We start from the raw sequence: 15,608 nt of genomic DNA, 5'->3' as shown, positions 1-15,608 counted from the left end.
TTTATACAGCTGCTTTTTTTTTTTTTTTTTCTTTTGAGGGCCACACTCGTGGCTTATGGAAGTTCCCAGGGTAGGGGTTGAATCGGAGCTACAGCTGCCAGCCTACACCACAGTCGCAGCAATGTAGGATCCAGGCCACATCTGTGACCTACACCAGAGCTCACAGCAACACCAGACTCAACCCACTGAGCAAGGCCAGGGATCAAACCCGCATCCTCGTGGATACTGGTCGGTTCATTACCACTGAGCCACGACAGGAGCGCCTCTACAGTTGCCTTCTAAGAAGGCTTCTTCAGTAGGTGTTTCTGCTCTGCTGTCAGACAGCAGACAACTGGTTTGACAGTTTCAGTCAAAACTGTCTTGTAGTTCTTTAAACTGCATTTAGTTATTGCAGTTTCAGTTCAATTCTAATAACAGTAAAACATCTCTTCTGACTCATTTCCATTAACTACTTAAGATTTGCCGTCCCTTCTACCGGAAAGTATTCTCCAGTTATCCACCCCCCGCCCCCCACCCCACCCCGCAGGACTGGGTGGTCTGGCAGAAGAACCTGTACAGCCTCTCTGGGTGATTTTGATTCTCTCCATTCCAGCTGAAGCCTTCAAGCATCGGTAACTGTCAGGTCTTTTCTGCTACCCGGGGCTCTTCATTGGCTGCAGTCCTCACGTCACCACGGGAAGGTCTTTGGAGCATCCCCCTTTGCCCTAAGGAGGGATTCCGACTTTCCTAGGATGGGAGTCCAGTTTGCCCAAGTTTCTGGAGGCCAGCCAGCTAGGTGGAGATGCCCTGTCCCCCTGCTGCAGAAGTGGGCGTCTCATTGCCTCCATCGACCAGGGACGCCTGCCCCCCATGACTGCTTCAGGAAAGGGCTTGGGCTGTCCTGTGAACCAAAGAGGAGAGAGGGGCTTGGGGGCCTCTGCCCTCACCTTGTGACCTCAAAGGGAAGGAAGCCTAGATGAGAGCCAGATGGGAGAAATGGTCCCTGACATTGTTGGGCCACTGGATCTAACCAGATGCGAAGGACCTCCAGCCTCTGGACGGTTTGGTTTCCTGACAGCCTATCACCCTTCACTGTTGGATGCTGAAAGTGGGTTTTCTGTTTTAAGACCTCTAAACGATACCCCAAGCTCCTTCACCCCACTGAGTTACTGAATCGGGGACAAGCCATCCTAACTCGCAAATCCATTCTCTCCACCTGGAATGCTGTGCTTTTGGGGCCACCTTCTTCTGGCCTTGGCACCCACCTCTGGAGAGGAGCCTGCCAGCCTTCCTCGCTGTAGCCAGAATACGCCTTCTAAAAGTGTTTCTGAATGTTGGTCCCGACTCAGCAAGTTGTGATCCATTAGTGGGTTGGGAAATCAGTTTTGTGGGTCATGACCCATATTTTTTTTAATTTTTAAAATTTTTTGCTCTTTAGGGCCGCACTGCATATGGAAGTTCCCAGGCTAGGGAATGAATGGGAGCTGTAGCTGCCAACCTACAGCACAGCCACAGCAACACTGGGTCCGAGCTGCATCTGTGACCTACCCCGCAGCTCCCAGCAACTCTGGCTCCTTTACTCACTGAGTGAGTGCAGGAATCAAACCTGCATCCTCATGGATACTAGTCGGGCTTGTTCTCATTGAGCCACAATGAGAAGTTCCCCAAATTTTACTTAATAAAATGGTATAGAAAGGAGTAGACTACATGAAAACGTTAGGTACATGCACGGAACAGAGTAAGTTTTTCCTGGAAATGTTTGGAGTTATGTTTGTACTGAATCATGATACAAAATGAGGTATTACAATGAGTCCCAGGCCAGAAGTCTTGAAACCTCTCATTCAAAGCACATATTGACTGCACTGCCCTCTGTTTATAAATGTCTTGCTGGGAGTTCCTGTTGTGGCTCAGTGGTGACAAACCCGACTAGTATCCCTGAGGACGCAGGTTTGATCCCTGGCCTTGCTCAGTGGGTTAAGGATCCAGCGGTGCTGTGAGCTGTGGTGTGGGTCGCAGACAAGGCTCGGATCCCGTGTTGCTGTGGCTGTGGTGTAGGCTGGCAGCTGTAGCTCCAATTTGACCCCTAGCCTGGGAACCTCCATATGCTGCAGGTGCGGCCCTAAAAAGTTAAAAAAAAAAAAAAAAGAAAGGTCTTGTTGCTTCTGTCTTTAACTTGGTGTTGAAAGCCCCTCCTGCCTTGGTCTGGTCTGTCACCCTCTCCGTCCCCACCTGCCCAGCACACCGCGGCCCAGCGGCTCTCACAGTGTGGTCACGTTTCAGGAGCATCTGGGAACGTGGTAGAAATGCACATTTTCAGGTCCACCCACTGGGGACCTGCTGCATCAGGACCTCTGGGGTGGGACTCAGGAAGCTGTGTGTCACCACGCCCTCCTTGTGATTCTGATACCAGATAAATCTATCGTGTAGTCAGTCTAAAACGTCACTTAAAGCAGAAAAGGCAAAACAATTTTTTTATCCACTTACCCCGAATGTGTCTTGACCCCATACGTGTCCTGTGGATCCACTCCCTGTCCTCTGGGGAGGGACCCTAACACCCGCTCCCTCCCGCAGGGCAGCCGAGGCGCTGCTCCCGGGCGCCAGGGCGCCAGGGCCCCACTGCGCCTCGCATTGTGCCTTCCTTCCCTTCCTGTAGACCAAAGCACTTGAGAAGCAATCGGCCAGCAGAATCCTTTTGAAGTTTTTACATCTTTCCCCAACAATCTTTGACAGTAACCCACCTGCATCCCCTTTGATTGCAGTTTTTATGTCTCCTGTTGGCTTTTCAAAGCCGTCACCTGAATTTTCATAGAAATGCCACTCTCCTTCCCGAGACACTTCGTCAGCCGTGGCAGGTTTGGCTGGCATTTTCGGATTTGCAAACACCAGAACTGGTAATATGAGTGGCTAACTTGCTGAAAGCCAGTCGTCCTAAAGATCAGTTTGCTGAATTACTAATTTGCTGAATTTACCAAGTTTCCCAATTCACAAAAAACTTTAAAAACTAAGATTCTTGAATACCGTAAGTGAATATTAATATGTTTTTCTTATGAAAACATTCTTTTTGGATATACTCTTTGGTGTCATTTAGGACTTGTATCAACTTATGGAACTAGGGCTTTTAATCTTTATGTGCTTGGTTTTTCAAAATGCCAGTGTGTATGCTCTTCTGAACAGAGGCAAGACCTCGGCATTTCACGTTGCTTTTTCCGGCTTTGCGAGGTTTGCAGGCCATCTTTTCTGTCGAGGCCACATTCTACTGTTGAGAGTTGTTTTGCCGTTCTCACGAAATTGTCAGATTTGCCAAAACCGCCCCAAGTCCTTTTAGTTGTTCAGAGCCTTCCACGCTGGGTCGTATGTTGGTTTCCCAGAGTCACTGCTGCAAAGCATCACAAGAAACTGGATGGCTTGAAACAGCTGGTGTTTGTTTTTCTCTCTGTGTTTGTGTCTCCAAACCTCCCTCTCCTTGTAAAGACACTAGTTGCTTGGTTTGGGGCCCACTTGGATCCAGTGTGACCTCTTCACGTGATGATATCTATAAAGACACTGTTTCCAAATAAAGTTATCTCAGGGGTTAGGACTTCGGCTTATCTCTCGAGGGGGGACGCTGCTCAACCTCCCTTAGGCTGGGGTTTGACCAGACGTCTGAGTGGACTTTCTTCCTCTACTCACACATGAGTTTTAGAGACAGCCCAGTTGTCTCTGCTCCGCCCCCCAGGCTGCAGGTGGAGCAAGGCAAAGAGGGGACCTGAGGGAGAAGCGTAAGAGGTAAGGGGGTGTCCAGGAACTGGGGTGGGGGGCTGAGAAGGGAGAAGAAAGGTGAATTGGGAGGCAAGCTGCAGGGCGGAGGAAGCAACCCTGGAACCCGGAACCGGCACGGCTGCCCCAATCCGGCCACTCCAGCTCCTGGGGGAAGGGCCTGGGCGTCACCTCTTCTTACCCCTTTCCCCTGCTCTAAGGGGAAGTCTGGGCGGCGAACCCCACTCCTGCGTCTGCACAGAGCCCCCGCCCTCTCTCTCCAGGAGTCCCAACTGCTTCAGCTGCGAACGTCCTTGTGCTGTTTCCCACCCTTGCTTTTGCGAGCACTAGTCCCGTTCCCTGAAATGTGCGCTCTCTCTTCTGATCAGAGAGCTCCTGCTCATTCTCCAAAACCCTACTTCGGGATCCTCTCCCCATAAAGGCTTCCCCAGTGACGCCTTGGTCCAGGCAGCTCACCCATGAGCCCCTGAGCTGCCTCGCTGTGCCTTCCACATACACTGACTGAAGGGCAAAACCGGCTTTGCAGGCCGGCAGAGCTTGATCAAACGTCGGCCCTGCGGCGTCCTAGCGCGTGACCGTGGCAACTCAATTTACCCCTGTGCCTCAGTTTCCTCACGGGGGAGCTAGGAACGCTGACTGCTACCCCCACCCCCACCCCGGGGAGCCCTTGACCCAGAGGCGGACCCGACATCCTCTGCTTGACCTCAAGATGGGTGTCGGAGGTGGAGACGGCCGGCCGGGGCTCAGCCGCCCAGGTGGGAGGCTCTCAGCGGGGCACCGAGTGCGGGCAGGCGGCGGCGGCGGCGGCGGGGGGCAGCCCAGGAGCCCTGTGAGGTCACAGAGCCCAGCCCCCTGCCCAGCCCAGGACGCCGGTGGGTGTGGCCGGGCAGGGGCGGGGCCTCGGGTGGGGGCGGGGCCGGGCCGGGCCGGGGGCGGGGCCGGGCCGGGCCGGGCGCGGGGATTGGCGGAGGCTCAGAGCCGCAGCGGGCGCGTGCCCGGCGGGCTGGTCTCCCGGGAAACCTGACGCCTGCTCCCAGAGCCGTGCGGAGTGGAAGCCGGCGAGCCGGCGGCGCTGCGTGGGTCACAGCCCTGCGAGGCCCCTGCGCGGTCGGTCGAGGTCTCTGAGCTTCGGCGCGGCCCCGCGGCAGGCGGAGTGAGTGAGGGGCATCCCTGAGCTCCGCGGAGGCGGCGGCGAGGGCCTGTGCGTGGGCTCTACGCCCCCCGGGCCTGGTCTTCCTCCTTGGGTGGGGCGAGGAGGAGATTGGGGACCCCATGTGAGTGAGAGGTTATGCGTGTGGGGTTGTGTGGGGACCGTGTCCCGCCCTGGCGCCCAGGCTCGTGAGGGAAGGAAGAACACATTGGCTGTGGCCCCAAAACGTGGTCCTAACTTAAGGTCGTGGGACGGTGGCCCAGACGGCGCATCCTGTGGTTGCAGGGACACCCTCAGGGCACTGGAGAAGGTTTTTTTTTGGGGGGGCGAGGTTTCCAACAGGATCGGGGCATTGGGCCTGTCAGGGGAGGGGCCTTGTTTCTCTGAGGCCCATGGTGCTGTGGCGGGGCTGTGGGCGCCCTCCAGGAACCCTGAGGGCGAATGTGGGTCCCTGCTTTGCCTCCAGGTTGGAAGAGGAGAGACATGGCGGGTCGCTGTTCCTTAGACTCGTACTATGAAATCCCACATACTATCAGCTCTGAAAACCAGGTGGAGGAGAGGCCCAAGGGGCCTCCGGCTGCCGGGACCTTGGAGAGCTCCATGCTGGATGCCAAAAGGTGCGGAGACCCCACCGGAGCATATTATTCAGAGAGGGCGAATCGGTCCCAGCCTCTCTGCTTGGCTTGTGGATGGCTGTCCTCTCTCTGACTTCTCCTCGTCTTCTCGCCGGGGGTTTTCCAGTGTCCAGACTCCCCCCTTTATAAGAATGACAGTCACACTGGGTTAGGGCCCCTGTAATGGCTTTAACCTGGTTGCCTCTGGGAGGATGCTGTCTCCGAACCAGTCACACCGGACTGGGGGACTTCGGACTCCGGCATATGAATTTCAGGGCCGGGAGGGGAACACAAGTCAACCCATAACTACAGGTACGAAAAAGAAAAAAAAAAAAAAAACAATTCTGAGCCCCCAGACTTTATCAGTGTTGCTTGTGGGTCTCTATTCTTCCTGGCTTCTGTCTATGGACAAAAAACCATATGGCAAAGAGAGATTTTTGTGTTTGCAGCAGCCAAATCCTTTTCTTGTTGGGCAAGTGTGTTGTTAAGCCTCGGTGGCTCATGTCTGGCATTTGAGGGCCGGCGAGTGGAGGGGCTCAGAGTCTGAGGCTCCGCCCAGGCCATCAGCCTGACAGTGGCACAGGTAAACCAGAGACACCCCACCAAACCTCCCCCAGAGAGCGCTTTAGAGTGGGGAGGGATGTGGGTGTGTGTGTGATGGGGCTGGGAGTGAATTCACTTTTAAGTCAGGATATGACTTTTTAGTTTATTTTATTTTGTATCGCTCTTTAGGGCTGCACATGCAGCATATGGTATATGGTTCCTGGTATGTGGTGCCCAGGCTAGGGGTTGAATTGGAGCTGCAGCTGCCGGCCTACGCCACAGCCACAGCCATGCGGGATCCGAGCCTCATCTTCAGGGATAGTAGTTGGGTTCGTAACCGCTGAGCCATGAGGGGACCTCGAAGTTGGGGTGTGGCTTAGATCGCAAGGGCAGGGAAGAAGCATGTTCTCTGGCACAAGCTCTGCCCCTTGTTGTGTGTGCCCCCATCCCGGCATCCTGCCATCTGTCTGGCCATCTTCCTGGTTGGCTCGCTGCCCTTCAGGCGGCTCCCAGATCCCTCCTGGCCTGAAGCGCCCTCTCCTTGTTGCGATGCAGTGTCTGCCACCTGCCCCGCCTCTGGGCAGGTGCTGTGGCTCTCGAGAGAAGACCCTGCAGGGTGGGGTGCACTCTGGGTGCTGGGGGAGGGGGGAGACAAGGCTCCCCAGTCCCGGCTGGAGTGGGGCCGCCGTCTGCTTCCAGGCAGGGGGCTGGCTGGGCTGGGGAGGGCTGCCTGGGCCTGCCTCCAGGGCCCCGCAGCCGTTCCCTTGTCAGATAGACACGAGGCTGGCTCACTGCGCCTTCCGCCTCCTGGGTGAGCCTGGCAGTCACTGCTCGCCCCCCTGCCAGGCCTCAGTTTCCCTGGAGAACATGGGGAGCATCTCAAATGGCCCTGGGGGTTGTCGGATGGAATAGGTGGCGTGTGGCTCTCCATGGCACTTGAGACCCTCAGCCAGCCTGGGTCTCCCCCTCCCCCTGCCCTTCCTAGACGCATCCCAGAGGCCCCAGAGGGCGAAGACGAGGAGTCTGAGGGCCCCCTTAGGGAGCAGGACCTGAAGGAGGCCTACATCCCGCTGGTCCGGGGGCTGCAGGAGTGGCAGGACGGCTGCATCTACCGCGGAGAGTTCGGGCTGGACATGAAGCTGGGATACGGGGAGTTCTCTTGGCCGACGGGCGAGGTGACGGCTTCCTTCCTCCCCAGGCTTGGCCGGCTGCGGCCTGGGCCCCTCCTGGGAGGCTGTGTGGGAAGCTGTAGGCCCCCTGGAGGGAGGGGTGGCAGGCTGATGTCTCCCTAGTGGAGAAACGCCCGGAGAGACTCGGAGGTCGCGTCCACGGTCTGCCTCGGGACGCTGTGCCTTGAGACGGTGAACCTTACTCTGGTTGTGAATTACGATAGTGAGTTGTGTGCAGGTGAACCTGCCGCGTGGCGAACGTCAGACAGAGGAAATGGCTCATCCCGAAGACAAGACGGAAGCACTCGCCTTGCAGCAGGCTGTGTCAGGACCACAGGGGCCCCAGGGGGCGCCTGTGGCCGATGCCGTTTGCACCCCCTGGTGTCCCTCCAGGGCGGAGCAGGCAGGCAAGCTGGGTAGCGTGCCTCCCCCACCCAGGTGGGGGGAAGCCAGGTCCCAAAGGCTTCCCAGCGCTGTGCCGCATCCTGGCCAGCTGCAGCTGAGCTGGGGGGTTCTGTCCCGCTGCCCTGGTTGTGTGGCTCAGCGGAGACTTAAGTGCATCTTTTGTTTGCAAGTAATCAAAACTGGGGGGGCGATGTAGGGGTGTGTGTACTTGGGGGGTTATGAAGTCCTCTGGGGGAGCACAGGGGACCCAGAGGGCAGGACATCTGGCACTGATGCTCTCTGGGAGGCAGGCACTGGCTGGCACAGCCTCCCGGGGGCCAAGTGAGGTCCTGGCCTCTGGGCTTCATTCTGCCTCTGGGGCCGCGGTTTCTCTGGTTTTGTGCCCAAGGCTGGGACGCCTGGCCCGGACCCTTGCTTTGGGCACTTAGTCTCCCCAGTTCAGAGCAGAGCCAGGCGGGGAGAGGAGCAGGGGTCCTGTTATGGGGCCCGGGGAGTGGGGGGCGGGGAGGGGGCGGCATCAGGAGCAGCTGCAGGAGAGGCGGGGCCTCCAGACCTCATGAGACCAGGACAGAGGCCGAGCCGGCCGGGACCTGAGCCCGTGCCCAGCTTCTGCCAACGAAAGCATTGTGACGTGGGTGGCCCAGACGCCGAGTTTTGTCCTGCGTCTGTCCCTCCAGTCCCGGGCTGCGTTCTCTCCTCCCCAGCACTGTGGTGCCCACGGGTCCCACAGCTCTCGTTCGCGGTTGTGGGGGGGTGGGGCCTGCTCACCTGTCCTCGGCCCAGGCTCCCCCATTGTTAGCCCGGGCCGGGGGTGGGGGCTCTGGGTGCCCTGAGCAGGTGCTCCTGCAGCTACGGCAGCTCCTGAACCAGAGGCCAGGAGGACAAGAGGGCAGGACCGGCCGCGGGGGCGGTGGCCTTGAACACGCCGGCTGTGTGAGGGCGGGCCCCCAGCGTCACCCCGTGACATGGATGCAGGCGGGACAGGGGCAGCCCGCCCTCTGTGTGCCCTCACACTGGCCGAACTCTCAGGAGTGGAAACTGGCAGAACCAGTGCTGTCTGGTGGGAGTGGAAAGACCTCTGGTGGCTCCTGTAACTGTGGCGTCCATCCCTGGGGCCTGTCGCCCTGGCTGGGTCCAGGGGCTCCTGTGACTCCATCAGGCTGTCCCACATCCCCATGGACAAGCCCACAGGGTGGTGTTGGTGACACACTCCTTCGAGAGAGACAAGGCCCCAGCGGACGCTGATGTGTCTGGGGCTGGGTCCTGTGGCCAGACCCAAACCAAGGCTGGGGCGGGGGGTCAGGAGTCCTTCCCAGGCCGGGCTTGGTCCCATGGGGCTGGGGGTCTGGGGTCAGTCCCGCCCCAAACCCAGGGCCGTCGGTTCCATTGTGGGAGGAAAGGGGGGGACCCTGAGCGGGCACCGGCCCGTCCCGCTGGTGCAGGGGGCTCTGAGCGCGCAGGCGGCCGGAACACCCCGTCTGACCACAAGAGGGTCAAGTCTACAGACGGAAAAATGCTTGGAATGGACATCGTGTTCTTTGTCCCCTGGGGCTCCAGTGGACGGGCACTTCCGACAGAGCCACCCCTGGGGCTCAGGACAGGAGCACAGACAGGCGCACATCCGTGGCCTCAAGAGGGAGGAGTTTTAAATCCAAACCACGCCTGCGTCCCCAGCCGGGGCCCATGGCCTGCCCCAGGGCTGCGCTGGTGACCCCGGGGTAGCGGTCCCCCCTCCCCAGGCCCGCCTGTGTCTGTGGACCCGAGCGGGGCCAGCAGGATGAGGCAGAGCCCATGCGGGGCTCCTGACTGGAGACAGGCCCCGCCCAAACCCGGGCCGCGACACCTCCCCAGACGTCCCCAGCTCGGCCAGGGCACGAGGGGTGGGGGCAGAGCACGGCCATCGGGGGGCCCACCGCCTGGCACCTGCTCTGCGTGACTGGGGTGACCACCAGCACTTGAAGGGGACCCAGGGCAGCCCCCACAGTCCCCGTCCATTGCGCCCAGGCCTGGAGGCTCGGCTGGGAGGCCGTTCTGGAAGGTTCTGGGGTGGTGAGGGGCAGGTCCTCAGACACCCCGGGTCACCGAGCGCTCTGTTCACAGTCCTACCACGGGCAGTTCTACCGGGATCACTGCCACGGCCTGGGCACCTACACGTGGCCGGACGGCTCCAGCTTCACGGGCACCTTTTACCTCAGCTCCCGGGAAGGTTATGGCATCGCACGGCGGCCGGCGAGGCTCTTCCAGGTGAGGGCCGGCCGCGGGGCCCCCGGGACGGCAGCCTCAGCCCCGGGGGCTGGTTTCCACGGCGAGGAGTAGCTTCCTTCTTGCTGTGGTGGTTGCGGTGGTGATAGTTGTTGTTGTGCTTGGGCTTGTGGTGGTGGTGGTGGCGGGCGGTGACGACAGTCGTGGGGGCCCCTGGAAAGGAAACGCGAGGAGCATGGACGTTGGTCCTTGGCCCGCCGAGAGCCGGGCGGGTGCTGGTGACGCGTTGCGCCTCCTTCGGGTGAAACGATCAGCCCCCTGCAAAGGCTTCCCTTTCCGCCCCGTGCGCCGGGCCGCCCTGCGCCCACCGGCTCCCTGGAGCGCGCTCTGGTCTCGCAGACGCGGATGTACCCCCAGCTCACGTCCCTCCGGCGTGATTGACGGTAAAATTCACTCACTTTGACGGAGTTCCAAGAGTTTTGACAAGCGGAGAGCCGGGTCACTGCTGCTCGGACCAGTCCCCTCCCAGGTCGTTGCCCGCGCCCTCCCCGGTCCCTCCCCACCCCGCTCCCGGCCCTGCCCTTCTTGCCTGTGGCTTTCCCTTTGCAAGAAATGCCATATTGGAGTCCCCGTCGTGGCTCAGCGAGTTAAGAACCCGACTAGGACCCATGAGGACGAGGGTTCGATCCCTGGCCTCGCTCAGCAGGTAAGGATCCGGTGTTGCCCTGAGCTGTGGTGTAGGTCACAGATGCGGCTCGGATCCCGTGTTGCTGTGGCTGTGGTGTAGGCTGCCAACTCGACCCCTAGCCTGGGAACCTCCATATGCCGCAGGTGCGGCCCTAAAAAAAAATGAAAAAAAAAAAAAGAAATGCCATATTAATAAATCAGGCCATGTGTGGACTTTTGAGTCTGCTGTCTTTCACTTGGCAAAGTGCGTCTGAGATTCATCTGTGCACTGGTGTGTAAAGAGCTCCTTCTTTTTATTGCTGGGTGGTTTTCCATTGGGTGTGGGTGTGGGTGTGAGGGGGAGTGTGTGTGTGGGGGTGTGCATGTCTGTGTGGGTATGTGGGTGTCTGTGGGTGTGGGAGTGTGGGGTGTGGGCTGAGTGTGGGTGTGAGTGTGGGTCGGGGTGTGGGTGTCTGTGGGTGTGTGTGTGAATGTGTGTGTGTGTGTGTCTGTGGGTGTGGGAGTGAGTGTGAGTGTGGGGTGTGGATGTCTATGGGTGTGTGGATCTGTGTGTGAGTGTGAGTGTGGGTGGGTGTGAGGGGGAGTGTGTGCATGTCTGTGTGTGTGTTGGGGTGTATGGTGTGGGGGGGAGTGTGGGGGGAGTGCGTGTGTATGCATGTGTGAGTGTCTCTCTGTGGGTATGTGAGTGTGTGTGTGTGAGTGTGCGTGAGTGAGTGCATGAGTGTGAGTGTAGGAGGGCGTGCGCCTGCAGATCCTCCTGAGTTGCTGGTTCTGCTCTTCGCAGTCCAGTCTCCGCCTCGCCCTCCAGCCCTTAACAACGGCTAGGCTGTCTTTTCATCACTGGAGTTTCCCCTTTCACATAATTTCCTAGAAATCGGACCACACAGCGTATAACGTGTTTGATTTCTTTGGTTCCGGGCACGGTTCTTTCCAGAGTCATATGTTTTTCGCGCGTTTCAAGAGCTTGTCTTTCACCCTGCGACAGTGTTCCATCATCTGGATATGATGCAGATTTGTGTTGATTCGCCGACAGCTGCTCCTTTGAGTTCTTTCAAGTTTTTGGTTGTGACAAACATGTGATTCTTCTGAGAACATTTGATTTTAAGTCTTTAGTGCACATATGTCTTTATTTTACAAGTGGGGGTCGCAGTCTTGTGTTTAGTGTGTGATAAACTTATGAGAAACTGCCAGATGGGTTTTTGTTTATTAGTTTGTTTGTTTTTTCCTTTCTCTCGCTGTACCTGTGGCATATGGAGGTTCCCAGGCTGGGGGTCGAATTGGAGCTGTAGCTGCCCGTCAATCCATAGCCACAGCAACTCGGGATCAGAGCTGCGTCAGATCCTTAACCCACTGAGCGAGGCCAGAGATCAAACCCATATCCTCATGAATACGGGTCAGATTCATTACCTCTGAGCGACAGCAGGAGCTCCCAGATGGTTTTCCAAAGTAACTGTACCATTTTCTGTTTCAACCGTCAAATATGAAAATGCTCATTGCTCTGCTTCCTTGTCAACACTTGGTGTTGTCAGTTACAGAAATTTTGTTCGGCTGCACCCGTGGCACCGTGGACATTCCTGGGCTGTGGTTCGAATCTGAGCCCCAGCTGTGACCCAAGCCACTGCAGTGACAGTGCCAGGTCCTTAACTCACTGTGCCACAGTGGGAACTCCAAAATACACGTTTTAAAAATGGGACAAGGCGTCATCAGTTCATGCTGATGTCTCCAGTTGCAATTTAGGGCTGCAGAGTCTGCGCACAACAGCTGTCATGTGGTCCCCGCCTAGCGTTTCTCTTGGTTGCAACGGCCTTGGTTTCCAACGTGACACGCTTTCCCGGCTGTTTTATTCCATCGCACACAAAAACAGCCTCAGAGCCGCAGCCGAGCATCACCACAGCATCACCACTGTTGCGGTGACCCCGGAGCCCAGGTCCCTGGCCGTCCTCTGCCCTGGGGCTTGTCCCACCAGGGGCGTGGCGTCCAATCGTGGCAACAGTTCCTCTCCCTACGGGCTCCCGGCCGCGCTCGCTGGCGTGGTTGTGCCTTTTCGCGGCCCGCATCCTCTTTACGACCTTGCTTCAGTTTCCTTTTGATCAAGCGCAAGTCTGGTATTTTCCCAGTCAGACCCAGCAGGCAGAGTCCACTCCGGGGCGTCTTTCCTCCTCAGAAAGCTCGCTCCACTCCTCGCATCCGCAGCCTCCCTTGGCCCGTCCCCTGGTCCCAGAGGCCCAGCCCCGGCCCTGCCAGCAGCCCCCCAGTCGGACGCCGCCTTCCTCACCGAGGGGCCCACGTTTTCGCCCGTGAGCTTTGGGCCGCGTCCCTAGACGGGGTGGTTTGGGCCCAAAGGTACATGCGCACTGAGAACAGAACTTTGAGAGCCGGGGCCCCTTCCCTCCGGTGAGCTCGCCCTCCTTTATCAGACCCTGGAGGCTCCTGGGGTCATAGTTTGCATGTTTTAGCTTTGGCGACACTGGGGTGACTTCTCTGACAGATCCCTGGAAGTGGGCTCCTGGTCGGGCACGGGAGCTCCTCTGGGCACGACCTGGGGCATCACACTTCTCACCGCCCGCCTTGCTGCCCACGCCCCCTCCGCACTCTGCCTGGGCTTGCTCCTCCTCGGCGAGGCCCCCGAGCTCCCAGACGAACCTGCATGCGCTGCCCCCACCGCGCCACTTTCGCAGACTCTGCTGGCGCTTCATGCCCTGTTGCCACCCACAGCTTCTTCCAGAAATACCCGCTGCCCGGGCCCAGGCCCTGGCATGATGAAGTCGTCCTGCAGTGTTTTACTCTCTCCATTCATCTTTTTGCTTTTTAGGGCCTCCGCAGCATATGGAGTTTCCCAGGCTGGGGGTCAATCTGAGCTGTAACCACTGGCCTACGCCACAGCCACAGCCACGCAGGATCCGAGCCGTGTCTGTGACCTACACCACAGCTCACAGCAACGCCGGGTCCTTAACCCATGGAGTGAGGCCAGGGATCGAACCCGCAACCTCACGATTCCTAGTCGGAGTCGTTTCCTCTGTGCCACGATGGGAACTCCTACTCTTTCCATTCATTTTCAGCTGCCTGGTCTAGACTGGGAGTTTCTGGAGGGCGGGCTCACGTCTACAGCCCCCAGCACCCAGTCCCAGGCTCACCAGGGTGTGTTGAAGGGACAAAGAGCTGAGGACAGGGTGGCTGTGCCCGGCTCTCAGATGAGGGCCCCGCTCCTGGGTGCCCTGTGTGTTCCCTCCGCATCAGGCCTCCCTGCCTCTGCCTGGGCAGCTTCCCTGCCCCCAAGGAGGGCCCTCCGGGCATCCTTCAGCTGCTGGGCAGGGAAGATGCGCCCCCCTGCCCCCTGCAAACTTGGGTCTCCGCTGAGGTCCTGTGGCCCGGTCCCCACGGTGTCAGGAGGCGAGGCTGCTCCCAGCTCTTCCCTGTCTCACGCTGTCTGCCCAGCAGACACCACCCCACCCAGCAGAAGCGCCGGAAAGGCCCAGAGCGGCCGCTCTCTGCTGGCTGCCCAGCTGCCCCCCACTTCCTCCTCTTCCTGGCCTCACACCTGCGGGGTCTGTCCCAGCTGGAGCTGCTGCCCCAGCGCGGTGGGGTGCCGGGGCTGTGCCCACGGTGGTGGTGGAGCAGGGGTTCCCTGAGAAGAGCCCGTTCATGGCACCTGTGACAGGCTTCTCCGTGAGGCCCTCGGTAGTGGAGCCACCCTCTCCCGGGGCCTGCGGCACCTTTTCCCCCGCGGCGCGGCCGTCCTGACACCTGTGCTCTGGTCCCCGCGCCGCGTCCATCCTCAGCCCAGGAAGCACTTGCTGACTGAGTGAACACACTTCTTAGGAAGAGGTTTTCCTCGTTGACTTTAAGAAGGGTCGTGGCGTCCGGGGCCCCGGCTGCCTCACCCCTTTGGCTCGGGGCTGTTCTGCAGGGGCTGTACAAAGCGGACGAGCGGTTCGGGCCGGGCATCGAGACCTACCCCGACGGCAGCCAGGACGTGGGGCTGTGGTTCCGAGAGCACCTCATCAAGCTGTGCGTGGAGATCCCCAGCGGCTTCTCCCTCCGCGGCTACCCCGAGTTCTCGGGCTTTCTCACGCACACACCTGTCAGAATCAGCCTCTCGGACGCGGGGAAGATGGAGTGGGCCCCGCGGGAAGGGCAGGACCCGTTCTTCTACGACTACAAGCGGTTTCTGCTGGATGACAGCCTCACTCTGCCTCCGGAAATGTCCCTCTACTCGACCGACCACAGCCACCTGCCCATGACCGCCTCCTTCCGCCAAGACCTGGACGCCCGCGTCTTCCTGAACGACGTCCCCCCGTTTGTGGAGGATGGAGAGCCCTGGTTTATCAAAAACGAGACCCCGCTGATGGTCAGAATCCAGAGGCAGGCTTACAAGTTCAGGTAACCAGGCCCATCTCCCCTCCTCACCCCGATGCCGAAGGCCGCCCTCCCCTGACAGGTGTGCTCTGGGGCCGGGCTTCCCGAAGGCCCCTGGAGCCTGGCCCTCGACTCTCGGTGCTTTGCCAGGCTCGCCTCCTCTGGTCAGAGGAGGCAGCCCAGAGACGAAGGGGAGGGGGAGCCTGAGCCCGGGGGTGGGAACTGAGTGCCAGGGGCTGAGTGTCGAGGGCTGTCGGGGAACCAGCCAGGATGGGGCTGGGCCTCTGGCTTACTCTGAAGGTGGTCGGGAAAAGATGGGGTGTCTCCCTTGGTCTCCAAAGATAACCCCTTCTTCCCGCCCCCACAGCCCTGGGAAAGTCAGCAGCCACTTGAGGAGAGTAGATTTTTTTAAGTTAAAATTTTCAAGAATGTTTTAATCCCTTTCCTAAACTTTGTCCTCAGATATCTATAAACTATTTTAGGGTATTTATGTGTTTTGTGAGCACCACTGCCAACTGGTGTGTACATCTACCCACCCACCTGCCCATCTATCCACCCATCTACCCACCCATCCACCCACCCATCCATCCAGATGCCCACCCAACTACCCATCCACCCACCCATTCATCCACCCACCCACCCATCCATCCATCTGTCCATCCATCCACCCACCCATCCACCCACCCACCCATCCATCCATCCATCCATCCATCCGTCCATCCATCATGCAAACATCAGCCGAGCCTA

The 15,608-nt window shown here is 59.0% G+C and overlaps 1 protein-coding gene and 1 long non-coding RNA gene across 11 annotated transcripts in view; one reads left to right on the top strand and one right to left on the bottom strand.

The window, feature by feature from the left end:
* Positions 1-549: 549 nt before the first annotated feature.
* Positions 550-4,603, bottom strand: LOC100627387 (uncharacterized). Of its 2 annotated transcripts, XR_014829142.1 has the most exons (3): positions 4,420-4,566; positions 2,464-3,522; positions 550-880 (listed from the first exon to the last, which is right to left on the bottom strand). It is a non-coding gene; the product is annotated as an uncharacterized LOC100627387 (long non-coding RNA). The 2 variants fall into 2 exon arrangements; XR_297806.4 differs by lacking the exon at positions 550-880 and having other exon boundaries at positions 2,424-3,522; positions 4,420-4,603.
* ANKMY1 (ankyrin repeat and MYND domain containing 1) overlaps positions 3,557-15,608 on the top strand; it is a 47,249-nt gene continuing 35,197 nt past the window's right edge. For 4 of the 9 annotated variants that reach the window (XR_014829135.1, XR_014829136.1, XM_084998770.1 and 1 more), the window contains exons 1-5: positions 4,664-4,888; positions 5,352-5,502; positions 7,028-7,217; positions 9,717-9,860; positions 14,413-14,885. Coding sequence is in view for 7 of the 9 variants with exons in the window: in XM_084998770.1 (XP_084854896.1) it covers positions 5,369-5,502; positions 7,028-7,217; positions 9,717-9,860; positions 14,413-14,885 (941 nt within the window). In the remaining 2 variants the exon portion in view is untranslated. Of the gene's footprint in view, positions 3,745-4,663; positions 5,010-5,351; positions 5,812-7,027; positions 7,218-9,716; positions 9,861-14,412; positions 14,886-15,608 lie in introns of those variants that run through there. The other 5 variants (XM_084998771.1, XM_084998773.1, XM_084998776.1 and 2 more) reach the window with 4 other exon arrangements.

The sequence above is a fragment of the Sus scrofa genome, chromosome 15 (genome assembly GCF_054392235.1).
Source record: "Sus scrofa isolate SSC_HxYL_T2T_F1_AM1 chromosome 15, Sscrofa_HxYL_maternal_Yorkshire_Landrace_v2.0, whole genome shotgun sequence".
In the NCBI taxonomy this organism is placed as follows: domain Eukaryota; kingdom Metazoa; phylum Chordata; class Mammalia; order Artiodactyla; family Suidae; genus Sus; species Sus scrofa.
The sequence above is the reverse complement of the archived record's forward strand: the minus strand, read 5'-3'. Positions and strand labels throughout refer to the sequence as shown.